General features: G+C 33.5%; 3 protein-coding genes across 4 annotated transcripts in view; 1 reads left to right on the forward strand and 2 right to left on the reverse strand.

Moving 5' to 3' along the window:
- The window catches only part of LOC118762572, a 6,697-nt gene extending 3,823 nt beyond the window's left edge, over nucleotides 1-2,874 (reverse strand). The window contains exon 1 of one of the 2 annotated variants that reach the window (XR_004998325.1): nucleotides 2,753-2,874. The gene's annotated coding sequence lies outside the window, so the exon portion shown is untranslated. The remainder of the gene's footprint in view (nucleotides 1-2,752) is intronic. The other variant, XR_004998324.1, reaches the window with a different exon arrangement.
- Nucleotides 1-9,649, forward strand: part of LOC115209681 (putative serine protease K12H4.7) — a 22,542-nt gene extending 12,893 nt beyond the window's left edge. Inside the window, exons 4-10 of the mRNA XM_029778157.2 lie at nucleotides 1,631-1,726; nucleotides 2,795-2,933; nucleotides 3,277-3,391; nucleotides 5,357-5,558; nucleotides 6,905-6,998; nucleotides 7,567-7,775; nucleotides 9,315-9,649. Of these exons, the coding sequence (XP_029634017.1) occupies nucleotides 1,631-1,726; nucleotides 2,795-2,933; nucleotides 3,277-3,391; nucleotides 5,357-5,558; nucleotides 6,905-6,998; nucleotides 7,567-7,775; nucleotides 9,315-9,421 (962 nt within the window). The 3' untranslated portion in view covers nucleotides 9,422-9,649. The remainder of the gene's footprint in view (nucleotides 1-1,630; nucleotides 1,727-2,794; nucleotides 2,934-3,276; nucleotides 3,392-5,356; nucleotides 5,559-6,904; nucleotides 6,999-7,566; nucleotides 7,776-9,314) is intronic.
- Nucleotides 9,650-15,957: 6,308 nt separating this feature from the next.
- Nucleotides 15,958-18,474, reverse strand: LOC115209334 (protein DEFECTIVE IN EXINE FORMATION 1-like). Its single transcript, XM_029777696.2, has one exon. It carries the CDS (start codon nucleotides 18,420-18,422, stop codon nucleotides 16,401-16,403), a length of 2,022 nt encoding a protein of 673 aa, XP_029633556.1. The 5' UTR covers nucleotides 18,423-18,474; the 3' UTR covers nucleotides 15,958-16,400.
- Nucleotides 18,475-23,144: the final 4,670 nt, after the last annotated feature.

Genomic DNA, 23,144 nt, shown 5'->3' on the forward strand with positions numbered 1-23,144 from the left:
TATATATATACATATATATATACATATATATATATACATATATATATACATATTATATATACATATATATATACATATATATATACACATATATATATACATATATATATATATATACATATATGCCTGTGTGTGTCTGTTTTTGTCCTCCTATCAGCACGTGACAACCAGCGTTAGTGTGTTTACATCCCCGCAACTTAGTGGTTCGGCAAAAGAGACCAATAGAATAAGTACCAGGCTTAGAAAATATGTACCAGGGGCGATTTGTTCAACTATAAATTCAAGGCGTTATCCCAGCATGGCCCCAGTCTGATGACTGAATCAGGTAAAAGATAAAAGATAGTGTATGTTTCTCCTTTTTTTAAGATAGCAGGGTGTGATTTGGAAGAAATATAATTCCTCTCAGATATTCATCAAAGGGAAAATTTCAGCAAAAGTATGTATTTAGATGACTTTATGATTAACTGTAATTGATTGTTGTCTAAACACTATCAATGATGTTAATTGCTCAATATATAAATCTAATTTTGAATGTTTCCAAACCACTTTGTTCCTGTTAACCCTTTTGTTACCATATTTCTGTTGAGATGCTCTGAGTTTCTTTCAAGAAATTTTAAATAAAACAAAGAAATTAATAAAATAACTTAGTTATCATTAAGCTAGTATTAGGAACATAAATTGTGGCTATGGTTTGGTGGAAGAATATAATTCAAAACTTACGAAAACAAGACATTTGTACTACAGAGCCAGAGGCGGTTTCAGCCGGGTTGGTTATGAAAGGGTTAATGTTAAAGAGTTGCTGTGAGCAACTGAATAAAATGTAATTTACTGGATGGATATGGTTTTGTAGCAATGAAAATAGTGTTCTCTACTCTTATAGACTGTACTAGTTTCTCTGCCATTATAAATTGTATTAGTGTTTTATAGCACTATAGACTATATTGGTGTTCTCTACCAGTATTGTCTGTATTAATTAATTGTCTAAATTTTAGATTATTTTCTATAATTAAGATGATTATTTTCTGGGATATTGACCTCATTTTACAATGTCTAATTACAATATTTATATCTGTATTATGTTTTTGTTGGTTTAAACTCTCTACAGGTTATCTTCATATGTTTAGATTGTAGAAATTTATTATTCACCCCAGTCCAGCCATGATCAAGCAAACCTGTGATCAAAAATGTTTCTATTGTAATTATTGCATCTTTTATTCATGCATAATGTATCTAAAAGTTCATTATCTAATGCATCCTTCCTATTTTTTAAGATAGTAGAGTGTTTGGTTACTATTTCTAGCAGGTTGAAGAACTGTGTAGAGGCTCATAGAATTTAGTTTCTCCCTGATGATTAATGTATTGCAGCCATTGTACTAAAAAAGCCATAAAATAAATAATTATATTGTTAAAGTAAATAACTAAATTGCTCTCCTAATGTTAGTAATTTATATCCGCCTTGTCAGTGGCACAATTTGAACCTGATACTTTTCAAGTTATTGAACCATTCTTTTAAAAAAATTGACTCTTTAAAGTTATGTTCACCAACTTTTTTACTATGTATTATATTTATACATTATACATTATATATTTATCCACCATGGATTTGTTTATTATATCACTTCCATTCTAGGTGCTTTGTCAGCTTGGTTCAGATTAAAATACCCACAGCTTGTCGATGGTGCAGTTGCCAGCAGTGCTCCAGTTAATGCTGTGCTTAATTTCAAAGGTAAATAATTTTCATACATTTTTATGTTTATTTTTCTTTAATCCTTTAGCATTCAGATTTCTCTGTCAGATATAATTGCTTATTTATTCACATTGTTTTGAATTAATGATGCATTATCTCATATCTTTGAGACTTCAATGATGTGATTATTAATATGTTAAATGACATTGCAGGGTAGGTGTGAAAGGCCAGATCTGGCTGGTTTGGACATAAAACAAATAGAATATTTTGGCTGGATATGGGGTTAATGTTTTTTTGTTATTTTTCTTTATTTAAATCAGATTCTGTAAGGATACTTATCCAATGGCTCTAAAGTAACAAGTTTATACCCTGTCACTTTCCTCACCATGACATGGGTAGGACTTGAGATCAAGTTCTGCCCTTGTCAAATCTTTCATCTAAATTGATAAAACAACAACAACCTTACAAGCCTGAACTTTTCCTCAGCATCACTATGAATATTACAAGGTTCCAAACTCAGTATTGATGATCCAGTGATGTATATTTACAATATATAATAGGCTATAAACAGGCGAAATTTGCGATGACGAATCAGTTTCTGACTGAAGAACGAAGGCTTTGAATGACCCGTCTGTCTCTTATGTTCGTCCCTTCGTGTATTTCACGTTATTTATATATGTAAAGGTTTATTATATATATATATATATATATGTATGTATGTATGTATAATGAGAGAGAGAGAGTCCAATATTTCACCTTTTTTCTTTTTCTTTTTGATCTCAGTTAGTATTATGACCCCCATGGGCTTCACTTGCACACTTCTTTCATTGTGTCTGTGAGCATAACATCAGATCTTTTTAGTATTAGGCGATAGTCAGTCTACTTTCACCATAGTGAGTAGCATATACGAGTTTGATTAATTAGCTTCTTATTGTTGCCTTGTTTATCTGTTAAAACTTAATGGCTTGCTCCCGAGGGAAACTTTTTAGTAGAGTTAGCTGGCAAATTATAATTCTGAGATGTATAAATACTTTGCATAAAAATTATGATCAAACAGTATGTTACCTTCTATATGCCATTGTGGTTTTTTATCATCATTTCTTCCAGATTATTTGCGAGTTGTTACTGAGTCTCTTGCGACATTTGGTGGTCCTGAGTGTAACACAGCTATTAGCCAAGCAACGGAAGCTATTGAGCAATTACTTAAAACTCCAGCAGGAAGAAATCTGTTGAAGACAAATTTCAAGTAAAAATTTGTTTTATTTTGTTAATTGGTAGATGTTGTTGAATAGTTTCTGTTAGCCCTACTTGAACATATCTCTATCATGAATGAATGCAGATCAAATGGTTTGATCTTTGAGAATTCAATCAGTGTTCTATGTTTATAGTATATTTTTATTGTAGGTGTATTGTTATAATTTATAGGACTTAACATGTTTTAGGGATTTTGCTGAAATATTTTACCACAATATTAAGCTGATTGAAAATTTACAGAGGCAGGTTTAATGAATCTCATCATTTCATAGCCTATTTCAGTAGTTCAGTCTTGTAAACTTAAAAGGTTTTTTTTTCCTTTCAATTTGTTCCAGCCTTTGCCAAGAAATTGATATCAGTAATACACTGGATATTTCAAATCTTTTCTCTTCATTTTCTGGAAATTTTGAAGGTGTTGTGCAGTACAATAGAGATAATCGGGAATTTGAGGTAAGATCATTAAAAATTGATACTTTAATAATATCACTGTCATCTTATCTTTTGTACATTGAGCTGAACATTCTCACCAGAGTTCTAAGCAACTTCAACAACTAGTATGGAATGAATCTACTGTCTGTCTTTGGCAAAGTGTTCTATTATGTACACCTTACCTGCCTGAAGAGTAAAGCAGACAACAAAGTAATTGATAAATATTTACAAAAAGAGCTGATAGAATTCAGGAAAGTCATGTAGTGAACTAATTCTACACATTTATTCCAGAGCTGCCTGAGATCAATCTCATTAATTTCAATAAGTCCTTTGGCAGTATTCACAGGAGTTCTGTATGGAGTGCCCAATTACTACATCAATATCACATGATCACTTTATTGGAAGACATGATGTATCAAAGATGGGAACACAAAAAGGTTCAACATTATCATAAGGATACATTGGGGATTTTCTATACGGCAAATGGGAATGAGAAAAACTTGCTGACTTTGACTTCCTTGATGAGCTGGGATTCTTTACTACTACATCTATGGTTATACAAGGCATGACTACCAGTTTTAGTAACAACAGCTTAAAGGTTGGTTTTTGAATCAGCAATGAAACGGTGAAAGAGAGAATTATTTAGGTGACACAGCAGTAATATGTCTGGATGGAAGGCCAGACTTTTGAAATTGTTGATTCATTTACATTTCTAGACAGTAATATTGCTAATAATAGAAACTCAGAAACTGATATGGGGAAGAGACCCAGCAATGCTTTGCTGTCTTTCAGCATTTGAACTGTATGGCTCAGCTCATCCATCAAACAAGGCACTAAACTCCATCTGTATTCATCAGTCATCATGCTGCCAGCAAACTTAAGCCTGTGAGGTGTGGAAAAATACCAGCAGAATCTACAAAACTGCAGATTCTTTCCACATAATTTACCTTTGAATCATTCTAAGAATTTCTTGGCATGGGAACATCACAAATAAAAAAGCCACAGAAAGGGATAATTTGAATACCCAACCTACAGAATACTGTGGCTATAAGTTGGCAAACAATGGTCAGCCACATATAGCACATGTCCATGAAGAGATCAGTGAGATCTTCTCTTGTATAGAAATCAGGAGAGCAAGTGCATAACAAGCAAGGTAGACTTAGTTGAAGGCTGTGGATGAGAATGTAGCTGAAGGAACTTGTGCCCATGCTGGGTGGAGATAACTTGCCTGATACTCCAGTAGTTCAGATAGAAGTTCTTTGTAGAAACTGCTCATGCTACTTCTGCGATGCACATTTATTACAGTCACGAACATCTTGAGTAATTAGTTATTTAGGTCATCTTTTACACTTACTAATCTCTCTTTTTCTCTTACTATCAATAAACCTTTAACATTATTATCAGTTTAGAAAATGTCCTATCTTTTTTTCTTTATATCATAATTGCACATTATGATATAAATGCACATTGTCCACCTCCCCTGTAATATCTCTGTACTTGCTATTGTTTTTATATTTGTTGAAACTATGATAATCAGCTAAAGAGAAGCCTACCAAAGTCTTGTAATAATTATTAGTAATCTAAGTAATTGGGAGACTAGTAAACTGGTGGTTGTTAAGAAAGGCATCCAGTCATAGAAACACTGCCAGAGCAGTCACTGGAAACCAATGCAGCTCTCAAGCTAGTTGGATTCTGTTAAACCATCCAACCCATGTGAGCTTGGTATATAGATCATAAATGATGATGAGAAGGAGCAGGGAGCAGTGTAAAACACAGCCAAAATCTGAAACTAAGGGTAAAGATCACTGATGTAAGAAACAATCATTTATTTTCATTAATGTTGTCTTAACTTTTATATTGATTTTTTGCTGTTGTCATCATCATCATAATCATCATTTTTCATTACTGCTATGTATTGAACGATTTTTAAAAATTTTATTTCATTTTTAATTTAGTAATTTATTTTTGTTCTTCTTTCTATTTCAGCATGTCAAAGGAACAAATATAACAATTACTACCCTCTGCAATATTATGACAAATAAGAACTATGGGCCTCCTATTGATAGATATGCAAGAGTTAACCAGTTAATGCTTAAAACACAAGAAGAAGAGTGCCTTGATTTCAGTTATAAAGAAATGATTAAAGATCTCAGAGAGACCTCATGGAATTCAAGTGCTGCTGAAGGAGGTACATACTTTTGTATTTTAGTTTCTGACTCTTAAATCATCATTTAGCATCTTTCCATGCTGGCATGGACTGGATGGTTTGACAGCATCTGGCAAGCCAGAGGATTGCACCAAGCTCTACTATCTACTTTGGCATGGCTTCTACACCTGGATGCCCTTCCTAATGCCAACCATTATTCAGGGTATATTGGGGGCTTTTTACATGGAACCAGCACTGGCAAAGTGGGTGTGTATAAGTATGTATAATTTTGTATGTGCGCGTGCATGTATGTATATATGTATGTGTGTATGTATGTATGTATATATGTATATATATATATATATATATATGTATGTATGTATATGTGTGTGTATGTATGTATGTATATGTGTGTATATGTATGTATATGTGTGTGTGTATATATATGTATGTATATGTGTGTGTGTATATATATGTATGTGTGTATATATATGTATGTATATGTGTGTGTGTGTGTATATATGTATGTATGTATATGTGTGCGTGTGTATATATGTATGTATGTATATGTGTGTGTGTATATATATGTATGTATGTATATGTGTGTGTGTGTGTATATATATATATATATGTGTGTGTATATATATGTCTGATTTCGTGTGTGTGTGTATCAGGTCATCCCATAAGTTCTGTCCGATTTTACCTATTTTTAAAATTGAATGAAATTTAATTGTGTTTTAGAATGTCTAATGGAATTAAAAGTTATTTTTATGCATTTGTGTGCATTTAAATTAATTAAATATTATTTTACAGAATAATAGAATTAAAATTTCTTTGATTAAAACCCTTTCTAACATGGAAGTATCCAAAGAGCATTTGAGGCACATAATGCTTTATGAGTACAAAAAAGGAAACTTTGCTGCTGAAGCAACTTGAAACATACACTCAGTTTATGGGAAAGAATGCTTGAATGAAAGAACTTCCAGATGGTTTGCAAAATTCAGAAGTGGATTACCACTGTGTACTTGTCTGATGCTTTGTACTGAATCATCATCATGATCATTTAACGTCTTTTCTCCATGCTGGCACGGGTTGGATGGCTTGACAGGAGCTGACAAGCTGGAGAGCTGCCCAGGCTCCAATTGTCTGTTTTGGTATGGTTTCGACAGCTGGACTCCCTTCCTAACGCCAATCACTTTACAGAGTGTACTGGGTGCTTCTTACTTGGTGTCAGCACAAGTGCTTCTTATGTGGTGCCGGCATGAGTGCTTTTTATGTGAAGCATGTATATTGAGTTCTAACAGCAGGTTATTAGTATTGCAATGCCTAAGTGAAGTATTAAAGTATGTACATATATACATAGTTATTTATTTACTTATTTTATAAAGGCCGGCAGTGGATTTATCAAACCTGTACTGAATTTGGATATTTTCAAACATCAGATTTTCCTAAACAGCCATTTGGTCATTATTACCCTTTAAGGTAAGAATATGTTTGAAACAATTTATGTTGTATTTCATTACAGTTAAATATTCTTTGTATCAAATTCAGTGAAAGTCTATAAGAGAAAGTGGTCTGTTGACTAAAAGTTATCTGCAGGAGTAAAGAAGTGATGAAATTGGGACTCGAGATGCCGAACTTCATGGACAAAATAATATTGAAACAAGAAGAATGATAGTATGCTGTATCCATACCAGCTTGTGTACAATGGACAGTGGTGCAGTGATGATGAATTATTAAGTTTTATTTTTGCCAGTTTAAAAGGTTTTATGTCTACATAGTGCATTTATGGTTCTTCTCAATGTCAGCTCTTTACAGTCAGACCCTCTTCCATCAGCATCTGTAGGATGCCAGGAGAAAGTTTTGAACACCTTGAAAACGGTGGAGAGTAACCATCATCCTCAGCATTGTCTTTATCTTCTAAAGATTTTCAAAAGAATTATAGATTTCTCTGATTCATGAGTAACAAATATTTAATAAACTTGTTACTATAGAATATCCAGACGCATTCTAAAATATATTTTTTGATGTGTACTGTTTTCTGTCTCAGTATTTCAGGTCAGATATGTATGGATTTATTTGGTAAGAAATTTAACCTCAACTTAACCAGTGCAGGCATTCAGTGGACCAATGCAAACTATGGTGCTTTACATCTAAGTGGTTCTCGTATTATTCTACCCAATGGTTCTATAGATCCTTGGCATGCTCTAGGAGTTCTTAGTGATATATCTAAAGATGTTAAAGCAGTCTATATAAATGGTAAGTCATCATTTTGCTTATGTTAGTCTCTGTGTCTTTGGTAAAGAAACGTATTCCTTATCTTTTAACAGTCACTATGTGGAGATTCTCTTTACTGAACTTGGTTTCCCATCAATGCCATAAATATAGAAATGACTTTTAGCACAGTTTTCCTTTTATGCAAGACTCTCTCTCTAAAGTAGGCAATTTATGCAAGAATCTGAAGTAAAAATTCCTTCTAACACTGACTTCAATTTTTCAGACCCTCTATTGTTTTGTACTCCAAACATCATGTAAACTACTTATTTCTTGTATTGCTATTGACTTTAACGTATATATCAAAGATTCACTTTAGCAGGTACGTCTTTCTGTAATTAACTGTAAAAAAAATAGCTTTTGGTGATCATATCTTGAGAAATGGCCTACCTTTTAAATTTCACAGTTGTCAGATTCTGCATTCAGTACAAAATTAGAGGCATACAGGAAATGATCAGACAGGACATTATATTCTGAATGCTACACTACATCATATATGTTGGAGTGTAGATTGTGGTCCTTCACCATACTGAAGCACAGCATATCAAAAACACAAGATCTATGCATCCCAATTGTCCACTCATCTATCTATGTGCTGTAGGTTTTCTTCTTTCTCTATAGGGCTTTTATTATTTGGATTTCTTCTATTATAATTCCATTTGCATCTAGTCTGCTTTATGAGACTATAAATCAACTCTAGTATGTGACTGGTACTTTATGAAATGCAAAGTTGACTTTGGTAAGATTTGAACTTGAACTTGAAATGTAAGGGACTATGTCTAAATACTTGTAGGCATTTTATGGAACCCTCTAATGATTCTGTCATTCCACTGTTTTGTTGGCAGAATCAGTAGTGTGTTGTATAGAATGGGTTCTGGTCTTTAATTGCATCCTTTTATAGTCTAAATTTAAATCCCATTGAGGTTAATCTTGCTTTTAATTATTCTGGAATTCAACCATTTACGACTTTGCACCAGTGTTAGATATTCTCGTCTTGCTTATGAAACTATTTCATTTAGTCAGCTTTTTAACCATCTTGTGAAAATTCAAATATTTGAAGTAGAAATTTATTTTTGAGAGACAACTTCTAGAACTCATCATCATCATATGTCCACTTCCCACATTGGTATGGGTTGGACAATTTGACATGGAGCTGGCTTGCAGGGAGCTATCCAGACTCCAAGTGTTTGTTGTGGCATGGTTTCTATGGTTGGATGTCCTTCCTAATGCTAACCACTTAACAGAATGTGCAGGGTGCTTTACGTGAGCCACCAGCACAGGTGCTTTTTAAGTGGCACTGGCACTGACTGGACAAGCCTATATGTGTGCAAGACAGCGATTTTACTTAGCTTGATATGTCTTATCAAGTACAGCAAATCACCACATCTCCCGGTCCCTTAGTAAAATTTGTTTCATCTGAAAATTCTCTCATGTGCTCATCAGTGTCACTATAAATGCTAAATTGATTCAATGGTTTGCTTTGTTATGCTATGCTGAATAATGCAATTCATTTTCTTCTATTAGGTACAGCTCATTGTGCTAATATGTATCCTGCTGCTGCATCTGACCCACTGGCATTGGTACTGGCTCGTCAGGAGATTTCCGAGTTTGTTGGAAAGTGGTTGTTGTGAATAAATAGGCATGTCTTAAAAAGATTTTAGGCATTTGATATGTTGATATAAAAAATATATGACTTCTAAAAAATTTGTATTTAGGCAAAAAGATCAAAACTAACAAACAGATATGAATTAAAACAGCATTTTTAAAAAACAAACAGAAAAGATATGTGGAAGTAACTTCATCAAAAGAAATAATGGAATTCATTATTAAAAGTAATCAACATACACAAGTTTACTTTATAGAAATACAATAAAAGTTCAAATATACAAAAATATATATTTTAAAAAATTCAATAAATTTCCGTGTCAATTTAAACCCCACCCAACTGGATTCTACTATAAATGTTTTTTATAATAAAATATAAGTGTTTTTAAAAAAAGGGTTTCCCCATCGATTTATACTGACATTCCCCTCCTTCCACATAAAATTTAAAATTATATTTCGATAACAAATTAAATCAAAATAACTTTTTATCATGTTTTTATAGATTTCCTCAAAACATTGAATTTCATTTCTTTTGTGTTTACAGTTGTTGTAAAGCTTAATGGATGACAATATCAATATACAGCAGAACAAAATGAATTGCAGTATTTAGTTATGTGCATTTATGTTCTGAGTTTAAATCCTGCTGGGATACTTTCCTTTGTATAATTATAACAGGTGTTTACAAATAATACAAATACAATAATTATAAGATTGAAAGAAATATTATAATATAAATATTTATGATCATTTATAAATATATTGATAACTGTGATAAACAATTCAAATGAAATGAATTAAAGAAAGCAATAACACACTCATATAAAAGGATTTTTCCAATAATCTTTTTTATCAAACTATGTGCAATATATGAATTTCTGTCAGTTTCCATAATTTCCATGTTTAATAGAAATCTTATGAGTTCAGTTAGGTATAAATTTCTAGACCTCTAGGTTTTCTAACATTTATGTTATATAATTTTTTTCTTATTTATATTTCAAAGCTTTTTTTTTAATGCCTGGATGCACTTTTTACCATTAATTATGTAGCCTAAAATAGGAGAGATTGTTGTCATCTCGGTAGAATTATGTGTACCTTGTTCAGAGCAAAAGAAAATAGCTGTTTCAAGGTTTAAATTTGCAACCATAATCTAGTACCCTTGTCTAAGTTTATACAATATCAATTACAATATTCATTCACATTATATTAGCCTTATCAATCTTCTTTAGTTATTACCCACTGATTGCTTTTAATCTAAATGCTAAAGAAATATTTATTGTTTAAGAAATCTTTATCTCTTGATGATTATTGGTACCATGACATCTTGAAGGTTATATTCAAAAGAAAATTCCTTTATACGATAGAAACCTACAAACTTTTATTGTTTCAATCATTTATATATATATATATATATATATAATATATATATATATATATATATATATATATATATATATAATCTGATGAGTGTAACATGATTTCACTTCACATCTCTAGAATTTTTTTTTATTCCATACACTTATGGCATTATAAGCATTTCTTATGTAATAGACATGGTTATGGTATAAGTCATGGTTTACCTGAAACAGCCATCAAGATGTATCTGTGTGTGTGTATATATATATATATATGTATGTATGTGTATGTATATATATGTGTGTGTATATGTATATATCTGTGTATGCATGTGTATATATGTATATATCTATGTATACATATGTGTGTGTGTGTATATATATTTGATCTGGCAGAGTTTCTACAGCAGGATTCCCCTCCTAATGCCAACCACTCCGAAAATGTAGTGGGTGCTTTTATGTGCCACCGGCAAGAGGGCCAGTCAAGCAGTACTGGCAACGGCCACGCGCAATATATATGTATATATATGTGTGTGTGTGTATATATATATGAGAAATTACATAAGATGTTAATTTTAAATTATCTAAAATACATACTGCTATTAAAGTTTTCAGAAATAGAAGCACAACAAAACTAAACAAGAGTACAAGCTTAATTCATTTTACATTGTAAGGAAGAAAGAGAAGAGTTCAGTGTTTCAGATGGTTGTCCTTCATTGACGAAAAGTAGAGAAGAAAAGACAAGCTGTAGTAAAACTGCATTATTCTAAAGACTACATGGTATTGAATGAATGATATAGAGAATTGGTAATATGAAATGTTAAGTCACAGAAAAAATGGTTTGTCAAGGAAAATGATGAGTGATAATAGAGGTGTGTGAGTGTATGTAGTGGGTATATGTGGCTGTTATTGAAGAAGCACAATAGCAAGTGTTTGTGTGGTGCCTGTCGCTGTGTAGTTTCAGTGATTGGCAACATAGAGATGTGTTATTTATTCAACACCATCAAAACCTTGCAGTAACAGTTTTACTACTTCTGCAGAAATTTATTTTCCTTCTTTCTTCTTTGTGTTTTCCTCATTGAGAGACGATTAATTGAAATATTATGCTCTCCTCTGTCTCTCCCTTACAGCATAAGATTAATTACCTTATACTTTTTTTTTTTAATTTCTGGTAGCGTAACATTCATTATTTTATTACCCACCGATGCAAATCCCAACTTGACACCAAATTGAACTTATTGTACTACCATTAATCTATCATGCAGCTAAAATTCTAAAAGAAAGTGGTTAAATGAAATTTAATGAATTATTTCTTTATGCCAATTTTAAATTGAATTCTTAAATAAAAATTCTTTAATTTTTCATTTCTTTGTTTTCTTTTTTTATTTATATATATATATATATCTTGATGGTACTGTATTTTCTTTGTTATAATTCTAAAAGACTTTATATTTAGTAATTTTTTTAAATAGATTTTCGTTATATTTATTTATTATGGTTAAGCTTGCTTTGCAACTACACGGCACCTTGAGCAAGTGTCTTCTACTATAGTTCCAGGTGATCCAATGCCTTGTGAATGAATCTGGGAGACAGATGCACACACACATATATACAGGGGTTGGACAAAATAATGGGAACACCTTAAAATTTCAAACAAATTTATTTTAATATGGGGTAGGACTGCCTTTGGCAGTAATTACAGTTTGAATTCTACGCGGTATGGACTCGTACAAACTTTAAATCGTTTCCAAAGGAATTTTTGTCCATTTTTCAGCTAAAACAGTCTCCAGTTCTCACAGTGATGATGGTGGAAGATATTGACTCCTTACCTTGTTTTTCTAAAATGCACCATAAATGTTCAAAAATATTGAGATCTGGTGGCTAGATAAGATGCCCAACTTCACTAGAATGTTCCTTGTGCCATTCAGGAACAACTTTAGCTGTGTGAATTGGTGCATTATCATCCTGAAACAGTTCCGCAACCATAAGATGAATCTGATCAGATAAAATGCTTAGTCTTGACTATTAACTCTGCCATGAAGGGAAACTATTGGGCTGGCGGATTTCCAAGATATAGAAAATCATCACAGATCCTCCACAGGTATTCATTTTATTGATCCTGAAAGGATGAAAGGCAAAGTTGACCTTGGTGGAATTTGACATCAGAACATAAGGGCGGACAAAATGCCATGAAGCATTTTGCCTGGCGTGCTAACAATTCTGCCAGCTCACTGCCTAAATTACTGAAAAATGTATATAGGGTGGTGTAAAACTACTAGTAGCACCCTCCAAGCTGGTTTTGAAGACAACTGAGAAAGGTAACAAAACATTCATCAGTTATAATATAGAGTCACTGCTGCTTAGAGTGGTAATTTTGCATAGTTCTGGTGTCTACTAGATGTATGTAGCCATTCACAAATGTTTTAATAATGAAATGGCCAAGCACTTGTAAAATATGAACTGTCAATTATTTACCTGTCAGTCTGATAGACATATATATCAAATGTCAATATCAGCTTCATTTTTAGAAATAATAACTTTCACTTTCAATAAACCACAAATATTAGAAACAGTGAAATATAGATATAAACTATGGCAAGACACAACAACATAATAACTTTGACAAGTACTGTATTTTCCAGCATAAAAGTTGACTGTTTTGGACCAAAATTTACAGCCAAAAAAGATAGGTTTACTTATACACCAAGACAAATTTGGAGGACAAGAAATTCCATGTGAAATGCAACAGGGTTTGGAAAGCTAGTGATGATGACTGAATGTTTACTCTACATTTATACATTATATGCTATATTGACTTGTACACTGGAAAATATGGAATATATCTTTTGAAAACAAGAGAAAAACAAAGCTGTAATGATCAATTGCTTAATTTTGAAATTGTTATTAAAAAGTATGTTAAAAGGTAATTATTACTTAGTTCTGATGAAATTCAATCCTTTTGTGGATCTAGTCCAATGTATCTTTGCTTTTTTTTTTTTTAGTAAGGTGTGATTTGATAGAAATTTAGCTGCTATGTCTAGCAGGTCAAGTAATCATGTAGAGGCCCTCTCATTGATTTTGGTGTTTTCAAAAGTATATTTTATAGGTATACTCAACATGTTTAAGTCTTGGAAAGAACAGCTTAGAAGAAGAAAAAAACACAAGAAAATACAGAAAGAAATGTTTATCATACAAATGTATATATTTAAATTACAATGATGATATTCATTTAACAGAAACAAACAATTGTCCTGAGATTTGAATCTTGTCATAAATGATAACCTGTTGAAATAAATTGCTTTGATTGTTGCACATGTTCCTTTTTATAAAAGATGGGAGTCTGGTTGAGTGAACTCACTATAGGATTACATTAAGGATTATACTATTGAATGTAGAAGATCGAGAGACAAAACTGAATCTGCCAGGATATGAACTTAGAAAAATGAAGCCTCAGAGAGTAAAGCTTTAGTTTAATTCTCTCTTGCCTTAGCTATCTCTTCAATCCTAAATAGATTGCTAAAATAGTATTTAATATGAACATGAAACTTGATGCCATTATAAGTTATGATGGTCATGCCTTTCACAAGGGCACTATAAATAAATTAAATGGCTCTGAGCTGGAACTGAAATTACGAGATCATTTTTATCCTGAATTACTCTCAAGGACAAAATAAAAGCAGAAACACATAATTATAAGACACTGACATAGACACAAAGATATTCAAAGCTACATCTAAAATATGATTGCAAATCTCTAAGTGGATATAACAGCATCATATTGAAGCTAATCATTAATTTTCAGTCCTCTTTGAGTCAATTAAAACAAAAATTAATCTATCCCTCATATACTTATCAATCCTCTCTAACTTTGAAACTCACAACAAAACAGATTTTCCTTTATTTTATTTGGATAAAGGTAAGTAAGTTGAGAAATTTATATTAAGTGTTATAGAGTCATGATAAAATAAAGGCCATTTTAGTGTATAAATTTACAAAATTGCGACAATGATGAAAAAGAATTTATCATGAGAGTTGGTCCATTGCTTGTTGTTGGGGTTTTAATTAAATAGATAATAGCTCAAAATGACATACCAAAGTGAAAATATTAGATCTTTTGTTTTGGTAACAATTTTCACTTTTCCCTGTATGAATTGGTGACAACTACTGCAATCTTTTGCTATCTCTTTCTGGCAGCTTAGCTCCCTTACTTTCTAATTTTCATTCAAGCTTAGTCTTTCTTGCATGTTAGCTGTCACTTACACTCACTCTCTTATGCTGGATGCCTCTTCCCATTATGCTAACTACCTTTCGCTCTTTCATACATTCACAACCAATATTCTTTTCCTGGGCCTGGTGCAGCCTTCTGGCTTCACAGACCCAGTTGAACCATCCAACCCATGCTAGCATGGAAAGTGGACACTAAACGAGGATGATGATGGTGATGACTCTAGGCACAAGGCCCAGAATTTTTAGGGAGTGGTGGGGACAGTTGATTAGATCAACCCCAGTACACAACTGGTACTTAAGGCAAAGTTGACCTCAGCAGAATTTGAAATTCACAACCAATATTATAACATGATTATTAGGGCAAGTTAATTTCTTCATCACAAAATGTTTGGATCTATTTTGTGTTAGCTGTAACACACGAACATGCCTTGCTTACCAACTTCATAGCCTTTAGGCCATGAGATCAATGCTGTAAACTATTTAACCACTATGCCTTTATTAAAAGAATTTAAAAAATGATGTGATTGGTGAATGATAACATAATGACTGAATTAAAGAAAGAGAAACAATTCTTTTAAACCAACAGAAAAGTTGGTTTAAAAGAATTCTCTGATAATCATGAAAAGTGGTTTCCTTCATAAAGTAGTGACTTGCAGGTCCAAATCCTACTCATTTTAAGTAAGCTGCAGGTAGGGACCAAAATCACTTCTAATCTTGATTCCTTATTCTATTTTAACATTGGCAACTGTGCTAACAGTCATAGAAGATACAAAGATGACTTAAGCCATGATTTGAACTAAAAATTATAAGGCACTGAACCTAGTATCATAAATTAGCTGATGCTCAAGCATTGACTCGTGGCACTTTAATATTTGAAAGACAAGATGAAATTTTATACAATAAGAACAAACCTGATCACCGAGTTCCATCCATATTGCTTTACTTTAGTTGTGTGGTGGGGAAATATAGTGTAATTTCATGTTCTCAATTGTATATTAAATTAGCTTTTGAGCAAACAATATCAGGACACAAATTTTGGAAAGAAATTGCCTGAAGATCTTGTTTATTTTATGTATGATACAAAAAGAAATGTGCAGTCTTCCATTCAAATAATAATAGGGATCTGAATGATATTTTAGAAAACAGAAGTGGTGGGTCATTTAACCGTGAACTTTTTCATAATCAATAATGTCTACATGTTAATGCTGAATAAATAGATCCTTGAGTTTACAGTGAGCACAAAAAAGAGAAACATTATGAATTATTCTAGAATAAATCATCGAAAACTTGTTTAGTATAAATTAGCAATAAATTAATTTTAAAAACATTTCAATCTAATGTCTGGTATTTTCAAAATAAAGTTGGAGAAATTTTGAATTTTTTAGGAATGTAACAAAAATTTTGGAATAAAATGTAATCACCATTATCAGCGATTTTTGTCTTTGTTTGTCAAGGGGAGAAGGTCTTTAACAGGGAAACCATGAATAACCAACAATACTGTTGCCATGGCAACAAAAGGGCTTATGAGGAGCCATTGAAGATCATGTAAGATAAGTTTATTAAATCTGACTGGGAAACAATCTTCAAATATCTGTCCATGATGATTAGTCATTGAAACAACTATGTGTCCTTGACTTGGCTCTAGCCAAACAGGCACAGTCAAGGAATGATAACCAGTTATGTTATATACTGATGTAGCTAACAAGTTATTGCCATAGTAAACATGAACTGTGTACTTCTTAGTTTTGTCATAAATTATTGGATCAACAATCTGGAATTCTAAATTAAAAGAACTACCCATAACGTCTTTCATTTCCTTGGTATGACTATTAACTTCGATTGAAGGCTTGTGCAAAAGGTATGTGAAATCGTTTGGAGTTTTAGTTTCTGAGGGTAGAACAGTCAGTTTAGCAATATCCATTGCATAATCTTCATTATCATCCATAAAGTTTTGAGAAAGACTTAAACATATAAGAGTACCATCTCTGGTAGCAGCTAATAGTTCCATATTGTTTGTCTGAGGAACAAGATCATGTGATAATGTTTGAACAAGGGATGTTTCTCCAATATTGAAATGTGAACTACATTCTGTATCTGGGCCTAAAATGTACATATTTCCATCTTCGGTGAGTGTAAAAAACAAGGCTTTTGTATCATCATGAATTAGACTGAGAAGGATATTTGCATGAATTGGGCTGTTCAGATGTAAAGGGTACCCACTGAAAACACTACCATTATTGCCATGTAACACATAAATATCACCGACATCAGTTGTTACCAAGATTTCCACATGATCATCACCATTGATATCTGCAAGACGAGTTCCTGGAGAAGAATTTCCTGAAATTTCAGATTCCCATAATGTTTTACCCAATCTATCCAAACAAGCAATGTTACCTCCAGTGTCGATAGCAATAATTTCCAGCATACCATCACTATTAACATCTCCAATTGTTAGCTGTCCATGAAGGGTATCAAATGGTATAGGGAAACCGGTTCTAATTATACCATTGGCTTCAATTACATAAAGTTTTCCAGACGATGTGCCAGTAACAGTCTCCAAATGACTGTCATTGCTATCTAAATCAATCACAGTAGGAGAAAAGAGAATGTAGGCTGGGAAATTAGCTGTCAACTGTGACAACTCAAGGAATATTGTATTCATAATTTGCATACTGGTTAGATTGAGATAAACAATACCACCAACAAGATATTTTTCCAGCTCTGTGATGGAAATATTTTTCTTTTCGATGTTGAAATGCTCGGATGCTCTGTATTCATCTTCATCATAGAAATAACTTACAGGTATTACAATTTCTTCTCTTCGACCGTCCCTGTTTAAATCAGCTATAATTGGTGTCGCTAGGACGTGTGGCGATACAGGGACATAAGCAGATTTAACTCCTGATGACACTTCGGCTTTCACATAATTAGCAATGTTATCGGTTGAAGCAATAACTACTTTTTGATACCAGGTCTTTAGAACGTACGAGGATGGAAGTTGGTGGTACTTTTTCATTCGCGTGCCATTGGACGTGTAGAAAAATAACTCTCCTGAACTTGTACAGAATAACAAATCTAACATACCATCGCCATCTGCATCGTATTGTAAAGGACTAGCATAAATTGAGCTGTGAAGATTCTGAACTGGCCAAAGAGAGTCTGGCATATGTTGCCCAGTCTGAGCGTCTAAAACAGTAATACTTTCTGAGAATGGTGCTGCCACTATATTTAATTTGCCGTCGCCATTTACATCAGCTATTAAAGGAGGCGCAGCAAAAGGAGTATTTGCAACTTCCCGCATCCATATTTTCTGAATATCATATCCACAGTCTGGCTTCATTGAATTGACGGAATCATAAGAAACAGCAAGAAGTACTCGATCTAACACGAAAATAATAGCTGATAACCATACGTAAATAAACGGACGTGAAATGGCCACCGCCATCTTTTATTTGAAATTGGCTCCCTTGCTAATAAAGCTACTGAGAGTTATTTCTCTTTATTCGATCATTACAAGTCTAAAATACTAAGAGTAGAAATTAATATTATTAAATAATATCAATTTCAACTAGTGGTCAGCATAATTAAAAATGTCCGCAGATTGTGAATTCTATTTAAATATAAATAATATGAGAGATCACTACGTGTATCAGTTGTATGCTAGAAATAGACGTCAAACAGTCTTACCACTAAATCTGTGTTCTCAACTTAGTAAGACGCTGGATGTTTATGAGCTAGACAAATGAAAAGAAATAAAGTTCTTTTTGGTTATCTCACCCCCATTAAAACACTGGCATTAAAAATGGGGTTATCTCCCATATATACAAACCAGTGAGCTTTATATATGTCCTATCTTATTAATTTTTCTTGAGATTAATTTACATTTAGGACATTTTAAGAAGTAATATAGGATCTTTTCCTTTTGAACGGCACAAGAAAGCCAAGAGAAAAAAATATTTTATTTTGACACATTCTACCAGTATACAAAGTTTTAAAGTGTTTAGTTAACTAGAAATTGAGTTGACATGTGCCGTTCAAAAGGAAAAGATCCGTAATATAAATATTACCTTCATAATATAAAACAAACATAGCAATTTTAAAAATTTGTTGTAGAGTTAAATCTTAATAAATATTCTCTTTTGATGAAAGCTTTTTCGAAGATTGTTCAGTCGGGAAGAATCCATTTGCAAACATACACTCACATACATATATATTCCAGCTTTTCAACCTCGTCAACCACAAACGCCAGCCTGTGTGTGTAAATATGCATGTGTGTGTATGTTTGTATGTATATATATGTATAAGTATGAAATCTTTTTTATGATTATAAAAATCGTTACAGAGATAGTACATTACAATACAAAACATAATTACAAAAAGTTTACGTCGTTCGTTTGATATTTACATATGATGATTATTGATTATGATACTAGACTTTACTTTTCTCCTTTTTTTTTTTTTTAATTAAAAATGATTTTGGCCAGATAGGTATATCACAGTCAGGTTTCTTACCCGACAGCCTAAGAGCCCAGAGACTATTTTCTCCTTTCATGATGACCAAGCAGGGTTACTCACACCCACCTTTTTTATCACATCCTTCCATCGATTCACATACTTTTTCTGTGTCAGGTTCTTCTTCTCCAAATCCATCTTGCTCTTTAGATGGTATCTGAAGTATTTTAACATACCATATCCAGAGACAAAGGATCCTGACACCAAACCTTCCAATCTAGTTCTCCACACACACTCTTTCAGTACTGCCACCGTACAGTGAAAACAAGCCTCACCTTCCTTTGAGAGTCCAGCTGGCGGTATCATCTTTATTATAGAACCAGCCGATAGCTGTACTCGTCCCAGATGCGACAACACGTGTTCTACGTAATTTATTAAGCCTGACAGCTCCTGGCAATGTACAAAAGCGTGCTGAACGGTTTCATCGTCCAACCCACATCTTGGACATGTCGGTGGCACTGACATTCCATGCCTATATAACTTATCGCGAACAGGTAGAGCATTCCTATAGCACTGCCAAGTCAGGGATTTTTGGTCATTGTCCAAATACCCCGGCTTGAAAGTCTTCTTAAACAAGTCGGATAGTTGATCCTCATCGAACCCCAGAGCCCCTCTTAGGATGTCGTCATTTTTTGCCTCTACCATCCTTCTATAAAATGTCGAGGTGGTATTCCCGCAGCCGGCTTTGCCTATCTTGTGGATCAGCCAGAGTGCCTGTCGGCACTCTTTCTGCCATAAAGTCAGATTCCGTCTTTTAATGAAACCGGGTTTAAATCTCTCCATAGAGTCCGGTCGCGGGAAGAATTTATCTGCCAGCGGACTCCACACCTTATCACCTTCCAGGTGAAACCAGAGATGTCTCAGTCTCAGCGCATGCCTGCGCATCATTAACCAAGGCATCCCCAGCACACCCTTTAGTGGTTCCTGGCAACACACGGAGCGCCTTACAAGTGGCTTTCCCCACTTCCACAAAAAGCGGAAAAGGAGTCGATCCAACTTGCTTAGCCACAAATCGGGGCAAGGCACGACGGTCAGGCGATAGGTGATGACAGATGCTATAAACACCTGTACCACCTCCGCCCTCCCTTTCAGTATAAGTATGCACCCATACCATTGCTTCTTTTCCTTGTTTCTGTAGTTGTTCTCGTAACTCTCGTCAAAGTTCACGTTCTTACTTTCATATTCTTTGATTTCTTTCGTTTTTCTCTTATCTCCCTAGGGAATTCGTTGACAAGCTTCTTTCATTTACTTTCTTCGTTTCCTTTAAATCTATTTACTCTCTTTTTCATTTTACTCTTTTTACTTGTTTCAGTCATTTGACTGCGGCCATGCTGGAGCACCGCCTTTAGTCGAGCAAATCGACCCCGGGACTTATTCTTTGTAAGCCCAGTACTTATTCTATCGGTCTCTTTTGCCGAACCGCTAAGTGACGGGGACGTAAACACACCAGCATCGGTTGCCAAGCAATGCTAGGGGAACAAACACAGACACACAAACATATTCACACACACTTATATATATATACATATATACGACAGGCTTCCTTCAGTTTCCGTCTACCAAATCCACTCACAAGGCATTGGTCGGCCCGGGGCTATAGCAGAAGACACTTGCCCAAGATGCCACGCAGTGGGACTGAACCCGGAACCATGTGGTTGGTTAGCAAGCTACTTACCAAACAGCCACTCCTGCGCCTATTTAAGGTACACCTTCGTGTTTTTTTTGCCTCGTCTGGCTTGTGGGCCGCTTAATCTCATGGGCCTTGGACCGCTGCCCTGACTGACCACCTCATCTTAGTGGAACTATATATATATTATATATATATATATATATATATATATAAAGTTCTCATATATATATATATTTATATATATAACTTTTTTTTTTAAAGTTCCTGTCGATAATGGTTATATTTACATACCGAAATCTACCCGAAAATAATTGTTTTGTTTTTTTTAAATTAATAATTATTTACCCTATATTATATATATATATATATATATATATATATAAATTAGAAAACCCCCCACCTTTTATCAATTCAAAATGAACAATTAAATTACACCATCTAGAAAATTACATATAATAGAAAAATTAGAATTAAAATAACAATAAAATGTCAAAGATTAAGTAAATTGCAAAAAATAATAATAAAAACGTATATAATAGGTTTTATTATTATTTTTTGCAATTTACTTAATCCTTGACATTTTATTGTTATTTTAATTTTAATTTTTCTATTATATGTAATTTTCTAGATGGTATAATTTAATTGTTCATTTTGGCTTTCATTGACATGGAGAAAGCCTTTGTCAGGGTCCCCCAATCCCTTATCTGGTGGACAATGCGAAAACTAGGGATAGATGAGTGGTTGGTGAAAGCTGTACAAGCCATGTACAGGGATGCTGTCAGTAAGGTGAGGATTGGCAATGAGTATAGTGAAGAATTCTAGGTAGAAGTAGAGGTTCACTATGGATCAGTCCTCAGCCCCCTCTTATTCAGCATAGTCCTCCAGGCAATAATGGAGAAATTCAAGACAGGCTACCTCTGGGAGCTCCTCTATGCTGATGACCTTGCTCTAATAGCTGAGTCACTACCAGAACTAGAGAAGTTTCAGGTGTTTAAAACTTCTTTAATTGTCACTCTTACAATCCTCATTTCATTGACTGTTACAACGTATAAACATTCAATAACACATTATGCTCAGAAATTTACATTCATCATCCTGCCAGTCTTAAGACAAAGACAAATATACAAGTTCTAAATCATGAAGTCTTAGTCAACTACATATTGCATATTTTCTCTTGCTCATCAAATCTCTTCCCTGCCCCCCACCCTCTTCCATTATAGTTTATCATTTCCCTTTATTCTAATTTTAACCTTAATCTGGAATTGACAATGTAGGGGTCATACAGTTTAAATGGGAAGAAGTTTAAAGAACTCTAGTTTTGTCCTACAACGTTTGAAAATATGTAGAAACTAGAGAACAAAATTATTCTTACCCAATACAAAAGAATACTTATACAATAGTATTTTAAGATGGCTGTGGTGATTTTCCTAATTTAAAAAAAAATATTAAGTGATATACTAAATTTATACTTATTGAAAGAGAGTGGCATGGTTGGTAGTCTTGAAGAAACTAGTTTATATGAGAAATTCGAGACTTATTATATCTCTATATTGTATCTAACAAAAACCATTAACTGTTGTAAGTTCAGTCTAACAATAAGTGATAAGCACTTTCTTAAACAAAGCTATAAATGTAAGCGTGGCTGTGTGGTTAATAAGTCTGCTTTGCAATCTTGTGGGTTCAGGTTCAATTCCACTGTGCAATATCTTGGGTATTTTTACAATAGCTCTGGAACAACCAATTACTTGTAAGTGAAATTTGGTAGAAGGAAACTCTGTGCATGCACTTCTTTTACTTGTTTGTCATTGAACTACAGCCATGCTGGGACACCACCTTGAAACGTACATAGTCAAACAAATCAAACTCAGTACTTATTCCATCAGCCTCTTTTGCCAGCCTGCTAAGTTACAGGGATGTAAAAAAACCAACACTGGTTGTCGAATGGTGGACAAGCACGCACATTTTATTTATACACACACATACATGATAGGCTTCTTTCAGTTTCCATCTACAAAATCCACTCAT

Source organism: Octopus sinensis, linkage group LG3 (genome assembly GCF_006345805.1).
Source record: "Octopus sinensis linkage group LG3, ASM634580v1, whole genome shotgun sequence".
NCBI lineage: Eukaryota > Metazoa > Mollusca > Cephalopoda > Octopoda > Octopodidae > Octopus > Octopus sinensis.